The 16080-nt window shown below is 48.2% G+C and overlaps 1 protein-coding gene across 4 annotated transcripts in view; it reads right to left on the reverse strand.

Moving 5' to 3' along the window:
• The window catches only part of adgrd1 (adhesion G protein-coupled receptor D1), a 210079-nt gene extending 195619 nt beyond the window's left edge, over positions 1 to 14460 (reverse strand). For 2 of the 4 annotated variants that reach the window (XM_068006194.1, XM_068006193.1), the window contains exons 1-3: positions 13488 to 14459; positions 13362 to 13398; positions 1730 to 1846 (exon numbers count right to left, since the gene is read on the reverse strand). In XM_068006194.1, coding sequence (XP_067862295.1) covers positions 1730 to 1846; positions 13362 to 13398; positions 13488 to 13541 — 208 coding nt within the window. In that variant the 5' untranslated portion in view covers positions 13542 to 14459. Of the gene's footprint in view, positions 1 to 1729; positions 1847 to 13361; positions 13399 to 13487 lie in introns of all 4 variants that reach the window. The other 2 variants (XM_068006195.1, XM_068006196.1) reach the window with 2 other exon arrangements.
• Between the last annotated feature and the right edge of the window lie 1620 nt (positions 14461 to 16080).

The raw sequence follows: 16080 nt of genomic DNA on the forward strand, positions 1-16080 counted from the left end.
AATCTTCCCTTAACCTTCTCTGTTCTAAGGAGAATCCCAGCTTCTCCAGTCTCTCCACATAACTGAAGTCCCTCATCCCTGGCACCATTCTAGTAAATCTCCTCTGCACCCTCTCCAAGGCCTTGACATCCTTCCTAAAGTGTGGTGCCCAGAATTGAACACAATTCTCCAGCTGAGGCCTAACCAGTGTTTTATAAAGGTTTAGCGTAACTTCCTTGCTTTTGTACTCTATGCCTCTATTAATAAAGCCCAGGATCCCATATGCTTTTTTAACAGCCTTCTCAACCTGTCCTGCCACCTTCAAAGATTTGTGTATGTGCACCCCCAGGTCTCTCTGTTCCTGCACCCCCTTTAAAATTGTACCATTTAGTATATATTGCCTCTCCTCATTCTTCCTACCAAAATGCCTCACTTCACACTTCTCTGCGTTAAATTTCATCTGCCATGTTTCTGCCCATTTCACCGGTCTGTCTCTGTCCTCCTGAAGTCTGTTACTATCCTCCACCTTGGTTACTACATTGCCAAGATTTGTTTCATCTGCAAACTTTGAAATTATATCCTCTATACCCAAGTCCAGGTCATTAATATATATCAAAATACTGACCCCTAGGGAACACCACTGTATACTTCCCTCCAGTCTGAAAAACAACCGTTCACCACTACTCTCAGCTTTCTGTCCTTTAGCCAATTTTGTATCCACGCTGCCACTGTCCCTATAATCCCATGGGCTTCAATTTTGCTAACAAGTCTATTATGTGGTACTTTATCAATTGCCTTTTGAAAGTTCATGTACACATCAACCCTCTCCATTACTTCATCAAAGAATTCAATCAAGTTAATCAAGCACGATTTTCCTTTAACAAATCCGTGCTGACTTTCATTTATTAGCCCAGACTTTTCCAAGCGCCAATTAATTTTGCCCCAGATTATGGTCTCAAAGTTTCCCCACCACTGACGTTAGGCTGACTGGCCTGTAATGGCCGGGTTTATCCCTCGTCCCCTTTTTTGAACAGGGGTGTAACATTTGCAATCCTCCAGTCCTCTGGCAACATCTCCAGATCAAAAGAGGATTGGAAGATTGTGGCCAGAACCTCTGCAATTTCCACCCTTACTCCCCTCAGTAACCCAGGATGATCCCATCCGGACCGAGGGACTTTTCTACCTTGAATACTGCCAATCTTTTAATTACCTCTTTATCTATTTTCATCCTCCTTTACTGCTACAATAGAGTAAAAAGCCCCAATCTGTTTAATCTTCCCTGATAGGTATAACCTCTCAGTCCTGGTATCATCCTAGTAAATCTTTTTTGCACCTTCTCCAGTGCCTCTATATCCTTTTTATAATATGGAGACCAGAACTGTTCACTGTACTCCAAGTGTGGTCTAACCAAGGTTCTATACACGTTTAACATAACTTCCCAGCTTTTCAATTCCATCCCTCTAGGAATGAACCCCAGTGCTTGGTTTGAAAAAACATATTAAAAAGGGGTAAATCTTTGGGGGCAATTTTAACCCAACTAGCTCCTTGTGAAACTGACTGAAGTGAGTGGAGAGTAATATTGGGCGGGGTGTAAAACCAGCCTGTCCCGTGGGATCCCCGCCCCGAGAGTTAGGTTAAAATTACCCCGCAACCACATTACAATTACATGTTTGAACTTTGCTGCAATTGTATGGAACGTATAAAATGTAACGAGAGAGCAGGACATCATTGCTTACTGACATGCACATACTTATTTTACTGCCATTGACATGACCTGTTCGGTTTCTGTTCACATCACACATCTCGTTCAGTCCCTCCACTTGGTCCAAGGGCCAGTAATGCCATGCTGATGCTGACACCAGGAAACCTGCAAAACAGCTGGTTAGTTCATTGTATTTATTACAGCAAAATTCAGTCAAAAATCCCAACACAATTCTTCTGGGCAAGTATTAATTCACTTACAAAACGCACTCGGAAAACAACGTGAAGTAGTGGGAGGATTCACATGCTGATTAATAGTCTGACAGGTCGTGACGTGAACACTCCTTCCACAGCCGTAACCACCTGTACATCAGCCGATGGGGGGGGGGTTAGTCCTATATAGGGGGGCGGTATTATGGGCTCCCACAACCCATATGATAAGTTGGGGGGGGGGGCCACCCACACCCACCAGACACGTAAATCCCGCTGGATGTCAACCCAGAATTCAGAGCAGGAGCTCCGGCCTCCGCTCGGCCGGGACCGTCTGGAGCTCCGGCCTCCGCTCGGCCGGGACCGTCTGGAGCTCCGGCCTCCGCTCGGCCGGGACCGTCTGGAGCTCCGGCCTCCGCTCGGCCGGGACCGTCTGGAGCTCCGGCCTCCGCTCGGCCGGGACCGTCTGGAGCTCCGGCCTCCGCTCGGCCGGGACCGTCTGGAGCTCCGGCCTCCGCTCGGCCGGGACCGTCTGGAGCTCCGGCCTCCGCTCGGCCGGGACCGTCTGGAGCTCCGGCCTCCGCTCGGCCGGGACCGTCTGGAGCTCCGGCCTCCGCTCGGCCGGGACCGTCTGGAGCTCCGGCCTCCGCTCGGCCGGGACCGTCTGGAGCTCCGGCCTCCGCTCGGCCGGGACCGTCTGGAGCTCCGGCCTCCGCTCGGCCGGGACCGTCTGGAGCTCCGGCCTCCGCTCGGCCGGGACCGTCTGGAGCGAGGGTTCGAACCCTGCACCTCTGACTCCAAGGCGGGAATGCTACCACTGAGCCCAAGGCTCATTCCCAATACTGGGATGAAAGAAAGGTAAAATAACTTGGAACATTTGGGATGTTCTCTAATGCAGTCACTTGGCAAAAGAACCAGAGAGGGGGAGATGAGGAGAATTTTTTTTACGCAGCGAGTTGTTATGATCTGGAATGCGCTGCCTGAAAGGGCGGTGGAAGCAGATTCAATAATCCCGACCTAACAGCACTGTGGGAGAACCTTCACCACACGGACTGCAGCGGTTCAAGATGGCGGCTCACCACCACCTTCTCAAGGGCAATTAGGGATGGGCAATAAATGCCGGCCTCGCCAGCGACGCCCACATCCCATGAACGAATAAAAAAAAATAACTTTCAAAAAGGAATTGGATAAGTACTTGAAAAGGAGAAATTTGCAGGGCTATGGGGAAAGGGCAGGCCATGTTGTTGCCCAGAGCTCGCCTGAAACTGGCATTAGGCCCATTTCCTATTCAAATCGGGGGCCTATTTCAGGCCTCGTTCAGATATTGGATCGCGACTGAGCACGGTGAGGGCTGAGCTCAGTTTTCTCTGGCGAACAGCAACCAAAGTAACAGATCTTTAAAGGGTCCGACACCAAAAAGTGACCTGAATGTGGAGCCAGTGGGAGCGTCCGCCCTGGCTCCACTTTAAAACCCTGGGTCACTGTCGGCCACTGCTCACTACCCACCAACCCCCCCCCCCCTCCCCGACAACCCCACCTACCCCCTCCCCCCTCCCCCTCTCCCCCACCCCCGCACTCTCTCCCAACCTCCTCCCCAATCCCCTCCTAATCTACCCCCATTCCCCTCCCCCACTGGCTGGTCATTGTCTTTTTTGTGACCAGTGCGCTGCCTCTCAGAGTGGGACTGAGGCTCCCACCACCCCAGTCACGCCTTGATTAGCAGGAAGACCAATTTTGCGTGGCCCTCACAGCGAAGTACCTTGCCTGGAGTCACCGCCCACCCCTTACAACAACAACTTGCATTTATACAGCGCCTTTAACGTAGTAAAACGTCCCAAGGCGCTTCACAGGAGCGATTATCAAACAAAATTTGACACCGAGCCACATAAGGAGATATTAAGACAGGTGACCAAAAGCTTGGTCAAAGAGGTAAGCTTAAAGGAGGAGAGAGGGGTAGAGAGGCGGAGAGGTTTAGGGAGGGAATTCCAGAGCTCAGGGCCCAGGCAGCTGAAGGCACGGCCGCCAATGGTGGAGCAATTAAAATCGGGGATGGGCAAGAGGCCAGAATTGGAGGAGCGCAGAGATCTCGGAGGGTTGTAGGGCTGGAGGAGGTTACAGAGATGGGGAGGGGGTATTTGAATGAAATACCAAACAGCTGGTGGTATCTGCAGGACCTCAGCAAAGGGGGAATTTGGAATTTAATTTTTTTTTTTTTTAAATGTGCCACTTAATTCTTCACTGACAACTGTTCCCAGCTCCAATATTCTGAGGTCCAATAATGATATTTCCCCAAATTCCACAAAGGAAATTAGGAGACTTCAAAGATAAAATGGTTGATCAAATCTGGATTATCCCCTCTGTCTAACTCAATGAGGTCCAATATTTCAGCCACTAGCCACATGTGGCTAATTGGGAATCCACATGTGGCTAATTGGGAATCCACATGTGGCTAATTGGGAATCCACATGTGGCTAATTGGGAATCCACATGTGGCTAATTGGGAATCCACATGTGGCTAATTGGGAATCCACATGTGGCTAATTGGGAATCCACATGTGGCTAACTGAACGTCTGATTAAAGAAGGAACTTTACAGCCAACAAAGTACTTTTGAAGTGTAATCACTGTTGTGATGTAGGAAATGCAGCAGCCAATTTGCGCACAGCAAGATCCCACAAACAGCAATGTGATAGTGACCAGATAATCTGTTTTATTGATGTTGTTTGAGGGATAAATATTGGCCAGAACACCGGGGGAGAACTCCTTTGCTTTTCTTCGAATAGTGCCATGGGATCTTTTACGTCCCCAAGAGGGGAGACGGGACCTCTGTTTAACGTCTCATCTGAAAGACATGATGTGGAGATGCCGGTGATGGACTGGGGTGTACAAATGTAAGGGATCTTACAACACCAGGTTATAGTCCAACAGTTTTATTTGAAAAATGAAACTTTTTTCAAATAAAACTGTTGGACTATAACCTGGTGTCATCTGAAAGACGGCACCTTTGACAGTGCAGCACTCCCTCAGCACTGCACCGGGAGTGTCAGCCTAGATTTTGTGATCAAGTTTCTGGAGTGGGGCTTGTGCCCACAATCAGTAAATATACACGCGTGAATATCCTCTGGAAAAAAACTAACGTATTCTGACAGGGAAAAAAAATGGTCATTTAAGATGCCATGTTGAAAGGAGATGTAATAGGTTATTTGAGGGAAGAAGTAATGCAAGGATTTGATATATTGGGGAACAAACCGGACCTCATTAGGGGTGTAAAACGGGCGCATCAAGGGCCAACTGCGGGGAGCATCGTCCCATCGCCCAGGGGGCGCCTGAAAGACTCTTGACCCAATATTGGGCCGGGACATTTTTTTTCCCCCCAAGCGTTCCCGGCAGGCGCCTAAAACATAGGCAGCTTGCATATGTAAATGAGGGGCCTAGCGCCTTCTTTACGCCCCCTTCAGGAGTCGGACATCGTGGAACGGAGCATGACCCGGGCCTGCTCCGCTCTGGAATCTTCTGTGGTCTAAGCAGCGACCGCCAAGTGTTTTTTAAAAATAATTCTTTAAAGTGCAGCCGGGAGGAGTAGGTGTGCTGCCCGCACAAACCCCCCACCCGACTCCTCAGTATCCCGATCAGCACCCCCACTTCCCACCACCGCCGCCTCCTCCTCCTCCTCCACCTCCTCCACCCTGGGACCTACCATTGCATCACTGCCAGGGAGGCTTGCGGCCAGATATTAATTTTCTTTAAGCGTATGAGTTGTCCGTGACGGCATGACAGGTGCCGACAGTTCCCACAGGTTATTTAGATGAGGCCCGATGACCAATTTCCGGCCGGCCTCAGGCCTCCCCAGTTCGGGCGCCAAAGAATTTCTGCCCCAAAATCTTTTGAGATGGACGTAAGAATTAAAAACCTCCGATCTAACACGCAGTGTGAAAGCAAAACTCTTTACAATGATCCAACTATGAACGTATAATCCTGGTGTATAAAATAAAAGGATTTTCTAAACAGTTTCATGTTTAAAAAGGACAATTGCCTGCCCCCATCAAAACCCATGACATAATTATTTAGTTGAGGAGCATATGTTTTTGCCAGTTAAAGTATTAATGTGTTTTTACTGCCAATGACAAGGAACTAAATATTTAGAGAAAAAAATGAAAATTATTACAATCTGTTGGTTTGTCCGTCTAATAATTTTTGTAACCACTCACTTTACATTGCTGGAAAGGGTTTGCCTTGACAGACGCTCATTGATTCTGGACTGGCTCCATATGGCCATATTGCTCAATTCAAAAGTTATTATTCAAGTGTAAAGTTAAATCCTTTGGCTTATATTCAATTAAAAAGTTTTCAATTTACTGAAACGCCTCAAGCAAAGGCACATCTGGGAGGGTGTGTTTCTCATGATTGGCTCCCGATGTGCACAGAAACTGGGCAGCAGCCATCAACCAAGTGTGATTTTCATCTGGAAGGTTTAGGTTTGAGCTGCAGATTATCGATTTACATCAGACTCCAGAGATGGAGTTTGCCTGATCTTCATGTCTGTATAACTCATTTGGTTGTAACAACAGTAAACAGCTCATTGAAAATAGAGAAAAATCGCTGCAAACAGTGCAACAGAATAGAACAACAACAGCTTGCATTTATATTTGTAAACAATTTTACAACACCAAGTTATAGTCCAACGATTGGACTATAACTTGGTGTTGTAAAATTGTTTACAATTGTCAACCCCAGTCCATCACCGGCATCTCCACGTCATTGCATTTATACAGCACCTTTAACGTAGTAAAACGTCCCAAGGCGCTTCACAGGAGCGATCATCAAACAAAATTTGACACCGAGCCACATAAGGAGATATTAGGACAGGTGACCAAAAGCTTGGTCAAAGGGGTAGGTTAAAGGAGGAGAGGAGAGGCGGAGAGGTTTAGGGAGGGAATTCCTGAGCTTAGGGCACCAACACCCAATCCCAGGGGGCAGTATCCACTGCCTTCACCTTTGGGGCATGGGTTTGAGCTCGAGTTTCACTGACGGTAATTTGAATTGCCCATTGTTGGTTTTTAGTCTGGATAGGCGGCACGTACCACTTTAATGGCAGTGCCCTCCTTTTGAGAGGGTAGCTCAGAGTCACTGGTCTCCACAACTCAGGACACCAGGTTCTCGAAATGGAAAACTGTCTCACTCCCAGCCCTTGTTAATCGTATCCATGTGATTTATATCAATTAGAGTTAATTGTATTCAGGTGGTGCGTATCAATTGGGGCTCCCTTGTATCCATATATAAGAGAGCTTATCTAGGGTGTGGTATGTGTAATGTGGAGCTCTGAGAATAAAGGCTTGGAAGCAACTGAAGACCAGGCTCTAGTATTCCATCCTTCACCACTGGGCTGTCCAACTTATAACAGCTTTGACTTACCAAATCTCAAAGGCACAAAAATAAAATCACTACATGTGATCACAATAATCACTTAAAGCTAGTGAACAGGTACAAAAAGTCAAAAAGGCAAATGGAATGTTGGCTTTTATCTCAAGGGGGCTGGAATACAAAGGGGAGGAAGTTATGCTCCAGTTGTACAGAGCCCTGGTCAGACCCCATCTGGAGACTGGGTTCAGTTCTGGGCCCCGCACCTCAGGAAGGAGATATTGGCCTTGGAGGGGGTGCAGCGTAGATTCATCAGAATGATACCGGGGCTTAAAGGGTTAAATTACGAGGACAGGTTGCACAGACTAGGCTTGTATTCCTTTGAGTCTAGAAGATTGAAGGGTGATCTAATCGAGATGTTTAAAATGATAAAGGAATTCGATAGGGTAGATTCAGAAAAACTTTTTCCTCTGATGGGAGAGTCCACAAGAAAGGGGGCAGAACCTTAAAATTAGATCCAGGCCATTCAGGGGTGATGTCAGGAAGTACTTTGTCACACAAAGGGTAGTGGGAATCTGGAACCTTCTCCCCCAAAAAGCTGTGGATGCTGGGGGACAATTGAAATTTTCAAAACTGAGATTGATAGATTTTTGTTGGGTGAGGGCATTAAGGGATATGGAACCAAGGCGGGTAAATGGAGTTGAGATACAGATCAGGCATGATCCAACTGAATGGCGGAACAGGCTCGAGGGGCTGAATGGCCTCCTCCTTACGGTGACCAGGCTGTAGCAACGGTTCTCTGAACCAGGCTCCCTTCGAGCCTGGCTCCTGGTCTGCAGTGCGGGTTCAGAGTGTTTGAAGCAGCAGATTCTGTAGGGGGGAAAATAGGGGGGACTGAATAAAAGCACAAAAGCACATCGAACCTTGACGCTGATTTTCAGGACAGCAGAAATAAATTGGCTGCAATGGAGAGGGGAAAAAAAAAGTTGGTCTCCATGGCACATTACACAACACTGAAAGGTCACCTTCGCCCCCTGAGCTGCTGATTAGCTCATCGCGCAGACACAGAAAATACTTGAAATGGCAAGCGCCCCTTTCGCACAGAACGCCAAGATTCTCTAAAACTCAACAAATCATAAATCCAAAGGGCTTTCCGATTGTCGCTCAACTTTCACCGCAATCAAATTCTGCCATGTGGCCTTCAGCACATCTGACAACCATTTGACTAACGTCCAGGTGGTTCTTATTAGTCCAGTGATCAAAGAAACAAGTGCAGTGCTGACCGGTGCTGCTATTTATCTCCGACTATAGATTTATACATTAAACTGAAGTGTAACATTTTTAAGAACATCGAGGTGGATTTTTTTTTTTTTTAAAACTGCCAGTGGGTTTCTGACGATTTCATTTCTCGCCTTTCCACCATCGACAAGGCACAAGTCAGGAGTGTGATGGAATACTCTCCACTTGCCTGGATGAGTGCAGCTCCAACAACACTCGAGAAGCTCGACACCATCCAGGACAAAGCAGCCCACTTGATTGGCACCCCATCCACCACCCTAAACATTCACTCCCTTCACCACTGGCGCACTGTGGCTGCAGTGTGTACCATCCACAGGATGCACCGCAGCAACTCGCCAGGGCTTCTTCGACAGCACCTCCCAAACCCGCGACCTCTACCACCTCAGTAAGATATAGAAACTACTTGAATTCTTTCAAATTATAATTTTAGGACCGAATGCATATCAGGGGTATTTTCAGATGCCCAGCAGGGAATCCACCCCATCGGAAGGATAGTTTGGAAATTTTACCGTGACTGATTGTCTGCCCATTAATTTCCGTGGTCCTGGGTCCTGATCACCTTTAAGGGGATGTCAGGAGTTTGTAGCAGAGGTTTCCTGAATTAGCTACTGGTCTCTGTTCCAGAAGGTGGGGGAAGGAACGAAGGGTGGGGATAGGGGGATAAGTCCAGTAAAAAGTGGGGCAAATAAGTGTGGGTCAGATGACCTATTTTCCTCCTGAGTCTTCTGTCATCTCCAGACGCAACTATTCTAATGTTCTGCTGATCAGCTCCTAACCTCCACACACTTATTAATTCCGGCTCATCCAAAACTCTGCTGCCCATACCCTAACTCGCACCAAGTCCCGTTCACCCATCACCCACTGTGCTCGCTGACCTACGTTGGCTCCCGGTCCAGCAACGCCTCGAATTTAAAATTCTCATCCTTGTGTTCAAATCCCTCTGTGGCCTCGCCCCTCCCTATCTCTATAACCTCCTCCAGCCCTACAACCCTCCGAGATCTCTGCACTCCTCCAATTCTGGCCTCTTGCGCATCTCCCACTCCCTTCGCCCCACCACTGACGGCCGTGCCTTCTGCCATCTAGGCCCTAAGCTCTGGAATTCCCTCCCTAACCCTCTCTCTCCTCCTTAAATTCCAACTCTTTGACCTGGGATGGTGTCTGGACCGTGGAACCCGTGTAAGTGCACAGAGCCCCCGAGTCAGGCCGGGGTCCTGAGCGGGTCCAGTGATAAGTTTATCTGGTAAAATGTAGGGGTCCAAAACTGAACCTTTGCACAGGGGAACCTGCAAGGCAATCACCTTCCTTGCTTTCACCAAGCGTCTGCTCACCCCTCCTAATATCTCCTTCTTTAACTCGACGTCCATTCTTTGGTCTGATTACGCCTCTGTGAAGCCCCTTGGGACCTTTCTCTATATTAAAGATGCTATATAAATGCAAGTTGGTGTTGCTTGGGTACACCCTATAAATTATGGGCAGTATGTGTCCAAATTTTGTACTTTGAATGGGCCCCTGCTAGAAAGGAATAGAAGGAGATGTTGATAGGGTGAGATGAAGAGGGGAGGGAGGAGGCTTGTGTGGACCATAAACACCAGTTGGGCCGAATGGCCTGTTTCTGTGCTGTACATTCGATATAATTCTATGTAAATAACAGTTGGAAGATTACCCCCATAGTGTCTACATCTTAAATATTGGAACTGATATTGAAACTGCTGCAACATAAAACAGTTGGTGTTTTTCTCTGGTTTACAGCTGGGAGCGAAAGTTTCAACCCAAGGAAGTAACCCAGGCACAAAGGAAACTCAGACAGCTGAACCAATCCCGAAGGGAGCAAGGAAAGAAAGCAAGAAAGAGGAATGAAAGATGTGCGAACTATTAGGAAGGGCTGAAGGAAAGGAGGAAGGAAAAGGAGGGAAAAGAAATGAGAAACAGAACGAGTCGAGATATTTTAATCGAGAATCACTTAAAAAAAAAACATTCTTTTAAAATTCACCCAAATTTGGCCAAACTCTATCAGAAGTTTATCAATGCAAAATATTCCATATTAGGAACTGATCAATATTTAACAATAACATACTATAACCTCAGAGGTCAGCAGCACAGAAGTTCATTCAGCCCATTGTATCCATGCTGTCTCTTTGCCAGAGCAATCCAGAACTAATCCCACTGCCCCACTCCCTCCCCATAGCCCTGTATCAATCCCCAAACTAATCCCACTGCCCCACTCCCTCCCCATAGCCCTGTATCAATCTCCAAACTAATCCCACTGTCCCACTCTCTCCCTATAGCCCTCCATCAATCCCCAAACTAATCCCACTGTCCCACTCTCTCCCCATAGCCCTGTATCAATCCCCACACTAATCCCACTGTCCCACTCTCTCCCCATAGCCCTGTATCAATCCCCAAACTAATCCCACTGTCCCGCTCTCTCCCCATTGCCCTGTATCAATCCCCAAACTAATCCCACTGTCCCGCTCTCTCCCCATAGCCCTGTATCAATCCCCAAACTAATCCCACTCTCTCCCCATAGCCCTGTATCAATCCCCAAACTAATCCCACTGTCCCACTCTCTCCCCATAGCCCTGTATCAATCCCCAAACTAATCCCACTGTCCCACTCTCCCCATAGCCCTGTATCAATCCCCAAACTAATCCCACTGCCCCACTCTCTCCCCATAGACCTGTATCAATCCCCAAACTAATCCCACTGTCCCACTCTCTCCCCATAGCCCTGTATCAATCCCCAAACTAATCCCACTCTCTCCCCATAGCCCTGTATCAATCCCCAAACTAATCCCACTGCCCCGCTCTCTCCCCATAGCCCTGTATCAATCCCCAAACTAATCCCACTGTCCCACTCTCTCCACATAGCCCTGTATCAATCCCCAAACTAATCCCACTGCCCCGCTCTCTCCCCATAGCCCTCCATCAATCCCCAAACTAATCCCACTGCCCCACTCTCTCCCCATAGCCCTGTATCAATCCCCAAACTAATCCCACTGCCCCACTCTCTCCCCATAGCCCTGTATCAATCCCCAAACTAATCCCACTGTCCCACTCTCTCCCCATAGCCCTGTATCAATCCCCAAACTAATCCCACTGTCCCACTCTCCCCATAGCCCTGTATCAATCCCCAAACTAATCCCACTGCCCCACTCTCTCCCCATAGCCCTGTATCAATCCCCAAACTAATCCCACTGTCCCACTCTCCCCATAGCCCTGTATCAATCCCCAAACTAATCCCACTGCCTCACTCTCTCCCCATAGCCCTGTATCAATCCCCAAACTAATCCCACTGTCCCACTCTCTCCCCATAGCCCTGTATCAATCCCCAAACTAATCCCACTGTCCCACTCTCTCCCCATAGCCCTGTATCAATCCCACACTAATCCCACTGTCCCACTCTCTCCCCATAGCCCTGTATCAATCCCCAAACTAATCCCACTGTCCCACTCTCTCCCCATAGCCCTGTATCAATCCCCAAACTAATCCCACTGTCCCACTCTCCCCATAGCCCTGTATCAATCCCCAAACTAATCCCACTGCCCCACTCTCTCCCCATAGCCCTGTATCAATCCCCAAACTAATCCCACTGCCCCACTCTCTCCCCATAGCCCTGTATCAATCCCCAAACTAATCCCACTGTCCCACTCTCCCCATAGCCCTGTATCAATCCCCAAACTAATCCCACTGCCTCACTCTCTCCCCATAGACCTGTATCAATCCCCAAACTAATCCCACTGCCCCGCTCTCTCCCCATAGCCCTGTATCAATCCCCAAACTAATCCCACTGTCCCGCTCTCTCCCCATAGCCCTGTATCAATCCCCAAACTAATCCCACTGTCCCACTCTCTCCCCATAGCCCTGTATCAATCCCCAAACTAATCCCACTGCCCCACTCTCTCCCCATAGACCTGTATCAATCCCCAAACTAATCCCACTGTCCCACTCTCTCCCCATAGCCCTGTATCAATCCCCAAACTAATCCCACTGTCCCACTCTCTCCCCATAGCCCTGTATCAATCCCCAAACTAATCCCACTCTCTCCCCATAGCCCTGTATCAATCCCCAAACTAATCCCACTGCCCCGCTCTCTCCCCATAGCCCTGTATCAATCCCCAAACTAATCCCACTGCCCCACTCTCTCCCCATAGCCCTGTATCAATCCCCAAACTAATCGCACTGCCCCACTCTCTCCCCATAGCCCTGTATCAATCCCAAACTAATCCCACTGCCCCACTCTCTCCCCATAGGCCTCCATCAATCCCCAAACTAATCCCACTGCCCCACTCTCTCCCCATAGACCTGTATCAATCCCCAAACTAATCCCACTCTCCCACTCTCTCCCCATAGCCCTGTATCAATCCCCAAACTAATCCCACTGCCCCACTCTCTCCCCATAGCCCTGTATCAATCCCCAAACTAATCCCACTGCCCCACTCTCTCCCCATAGCCCTGTATCAATCCCAAACTAATCCCACTGCCCCACTCTCTCCCCATAGCCCTGTATCAATCCCCAAACTAATCCCACTGCCCCACTCTCTCCCCATAGCCCTGTATCAATCCCAAACTAATCCCACTGCCCCACTCTCTCCCCATAGCCCCTGTATCTTCCTCTGCTTCAAATATTTATCCAATTTTCCCTTGAAACATGCCGTGATCTCTGCCTCAGTCACTCCCTGTGGCAAAGCATACCATCCTCCAACAAATCCTCCAAGCCCTGTAAACTGATATCTCGCTGTGTAAACTTGTTGCAATATCAGGAGTTGAAGCACGGAGTGGGACATTCTCTCCTGCACTGTTTGCGGGTCTAACTTACCTGGGTGATCTGAGACTCTCACTGACCTTCCGTCCACCTGGGTAAATAAAGGGTAAAGAGTAATAAACACTCAGACTGGACACGAAGCTTCCTGTAAGAACAATCCATGAGGACAATCACAGTTACCTTCAACACCGACACCAAAAGCAGCATCGGAGCGGAAATCAAACTTTCTCTCATTGTTTCGGGAGCCCCGCGGTTGGTTTCAGTATTTCAATAAAATAAATGTTGCTTCTTCCAAAGTTGTCCCGGGATTTCTTTCTTTCTTTCTTTCCCCCTCTGGCCAAATCCAGTGGTTTGGGGCTTGGGTTAAAGTTTGCCACTGATCGACTTTGGAAGTTCCTCCGGACAGGAATAACTCAGAGAGTGCGGGACGTCCCAGCTCAGGAACACGATTCCCAAACCGACCGGGGGCTGCCTCAATCCCGGCTACACCTCGCATCCAGGGCAAGGGGACAGGTGCAAACTTTCTTGGTGAGTTGGATTTTAACTGCAGGTTCCCTGTCTCTGTTCCAGCCTCTTTCTCTATTTCGATCCCTATCCTTGTATCTTTCCTTGTTCCTCTCTCTCTGTCTCTCTCTCTGTCCCAGTTTCAGCCACTTTCTCTATCTCTATCCTTCACTTTCTCTATCTCTATCTCTATCCTTCACTGTCCCGATCTCTGTCGCTATATCTGTTGTCGTCTCTGTCTCTGTCTCTGTCTCTATCTCTATCCTTCACTGTCTCTATCTCTATCTCTCTGTCACTATATCTGTTCCAGTCTCTGTGTCTCAGTCTCTTTCTCTATCCCTATCCTTCTCTCTGTCTCTGTCCCTATCCCTAACTGTCTCTGTCTCTCTCTATCTCTCTGTCTCTATCTCTCTGTCTCTATCTCTCTCTCTATCTCTCTGTCTCTCTCTGTTTGTCTCTATCTCTGTCTCTCTCTCTCTATCTATCTATCTCTGTCTCTCTCTCTATCTCTATCTCTGTCTCTATCTATCTCTCTCCCAGTCTCCTGCACTCACACTGTGAAACAGCTCCTAACTCTTCAGAGTCCCGGCTCCAGTTGCCAATTGCCCCCCTCCCCTGATAACGAACCCACCCTGATTTTGGGTGGGGAGCAGCAAAACTGACGCAACTCTGACTCTGAGAATGATCAATTCTGTTGGAGGGTTTTTCCCTGGCCCCGAGGGTGTCCTAGCGCCCGCCGGATTCCAGGGTGCAAACCCCCCCCCCCCCCCCCACTGGAGGGAGGGGGGCTATTCTTCATTGATATAAAATCAGGACAACGTCGACCCTCAGCGTCTGTCCTCTTAAACCATAATGACCCAGGGCAGCTAATCAAACCAAGAATGCAGATGTTAGTGCAGCTGTTTGTCATTCTGTATTTTCTGGGTAATTTCCCTTATTTTTAAAGAGGTTTAGTTTCTGGAGAAAAGCACAGGAAAGATTGAATTGTTTAATTTTGTTTGCATTTTCCCATTTAATATGTGACTTTACAGTTGATCTTTCTCTCACCTCTAGCCTGAAAGCCAACCAAACCACAACTCCCCGATTATATACATCCTGTTCTGGTCCTGTGCAGTTTTCCTGTCTGGTTCCTCTACAAAAAAAAACAAAAGACTGGCATTTATATAGCATCTTTCTCGACCTCAGGGTGTCCCAAAGCGCTTTACAGTCAATTAAGTAGTTCTGTTTTTGAAGTGCAGTCACTGTTGTAATGTAGGAAAAGCAGCAGCCAATTTGCGCACAGCAAGATCCCACAAGCAGCAATGCGATAAATGAACATATGATCTATTTTTTAGTAATGTCGGTTGAGGGATAAATATTGGCCCAGGACACCGGGGAGAACTCCCCCTGCTCTTCTTCGAAATAGTGGCCGTGGGATCTTTTATGTCCACCTGAGAGGGCAGACGTGGCCTTGGTTTAACGCAAAAGACGGCACCCCGACAGTGCAGCAATCCCTCACTACTGCACTGAGAGTGTCAGCCTAGGACATGTGCTCAAGTCTCTGCTCCCAATATACCATCTGACACGATCTTCCGCCTCGCAGAACCCGCACTGTGTTGAACCAAGACTCAAGGCATCATCTCCTCTTTCTCAAGCCCTTAAACCCATGGAAACTCCTCACACCCTCCTGCAAGCTACAGACTGTTCAATCGCAGACTTAGCCTCACCTGACCACTCATTTTTAATGAGCCTATTCTTCCCTCTTATCCTATTCAATGTCCTTTCACCTACGTTTCTCAATTTAAAAAAATACTTCCAGATTATTCCTTGTGAATGGTCTTCATTAGTGAAGGTCACGGGAAAGGGTTTTCTGTCAAGTGGACAATCAACTTCTTCCTCATCAGCAACAACTAATAAAACTCATCACAACTGCTGTGGATTCCAGTGTAGGGTAACTAATGATTGCAGAGATTTTAAAATTCTCATCCTCGTGTACAAATCCCTCCGTGTCCTCGCCCCTCCCTATCTCTGTAACCTCCTCCAGCCCCACAACCCTCCGAGATCTCTGTGCTCCTCCAATTCTGACCTCTTGCGCATCCCCGATTTTAATCGCTCCACCATTGGCGGCCGTGCCTTCAGCTGCCTGGGCCCTAAGCTCTGGAATTCCCTCCCTGAACCTCTCCACCTCTCTCTCCTCCTTTAAGACCCTCCTTAAAACCTACCTCTTTGACCAAGCTTTTGGTCACCTGACCTAATATCTCCTTATGTGACTCGGTGTCAAATTTTGTTT

This window comes from Heptranchias perlo, chromosome 25, assembly GCF_035084215.1.
Source record: "Heptranchias perlo isolate sHepPer1 chromosome 25, sHepPer1.hap1, whole genome shotgun sequence".
Lineage (NCBI taxonomy): Eukaryota > Metazoa > Chordata > Chondrichthyes > Hexanchiformes > Hexanchidae > Heptranchias > Heptranchias perlo.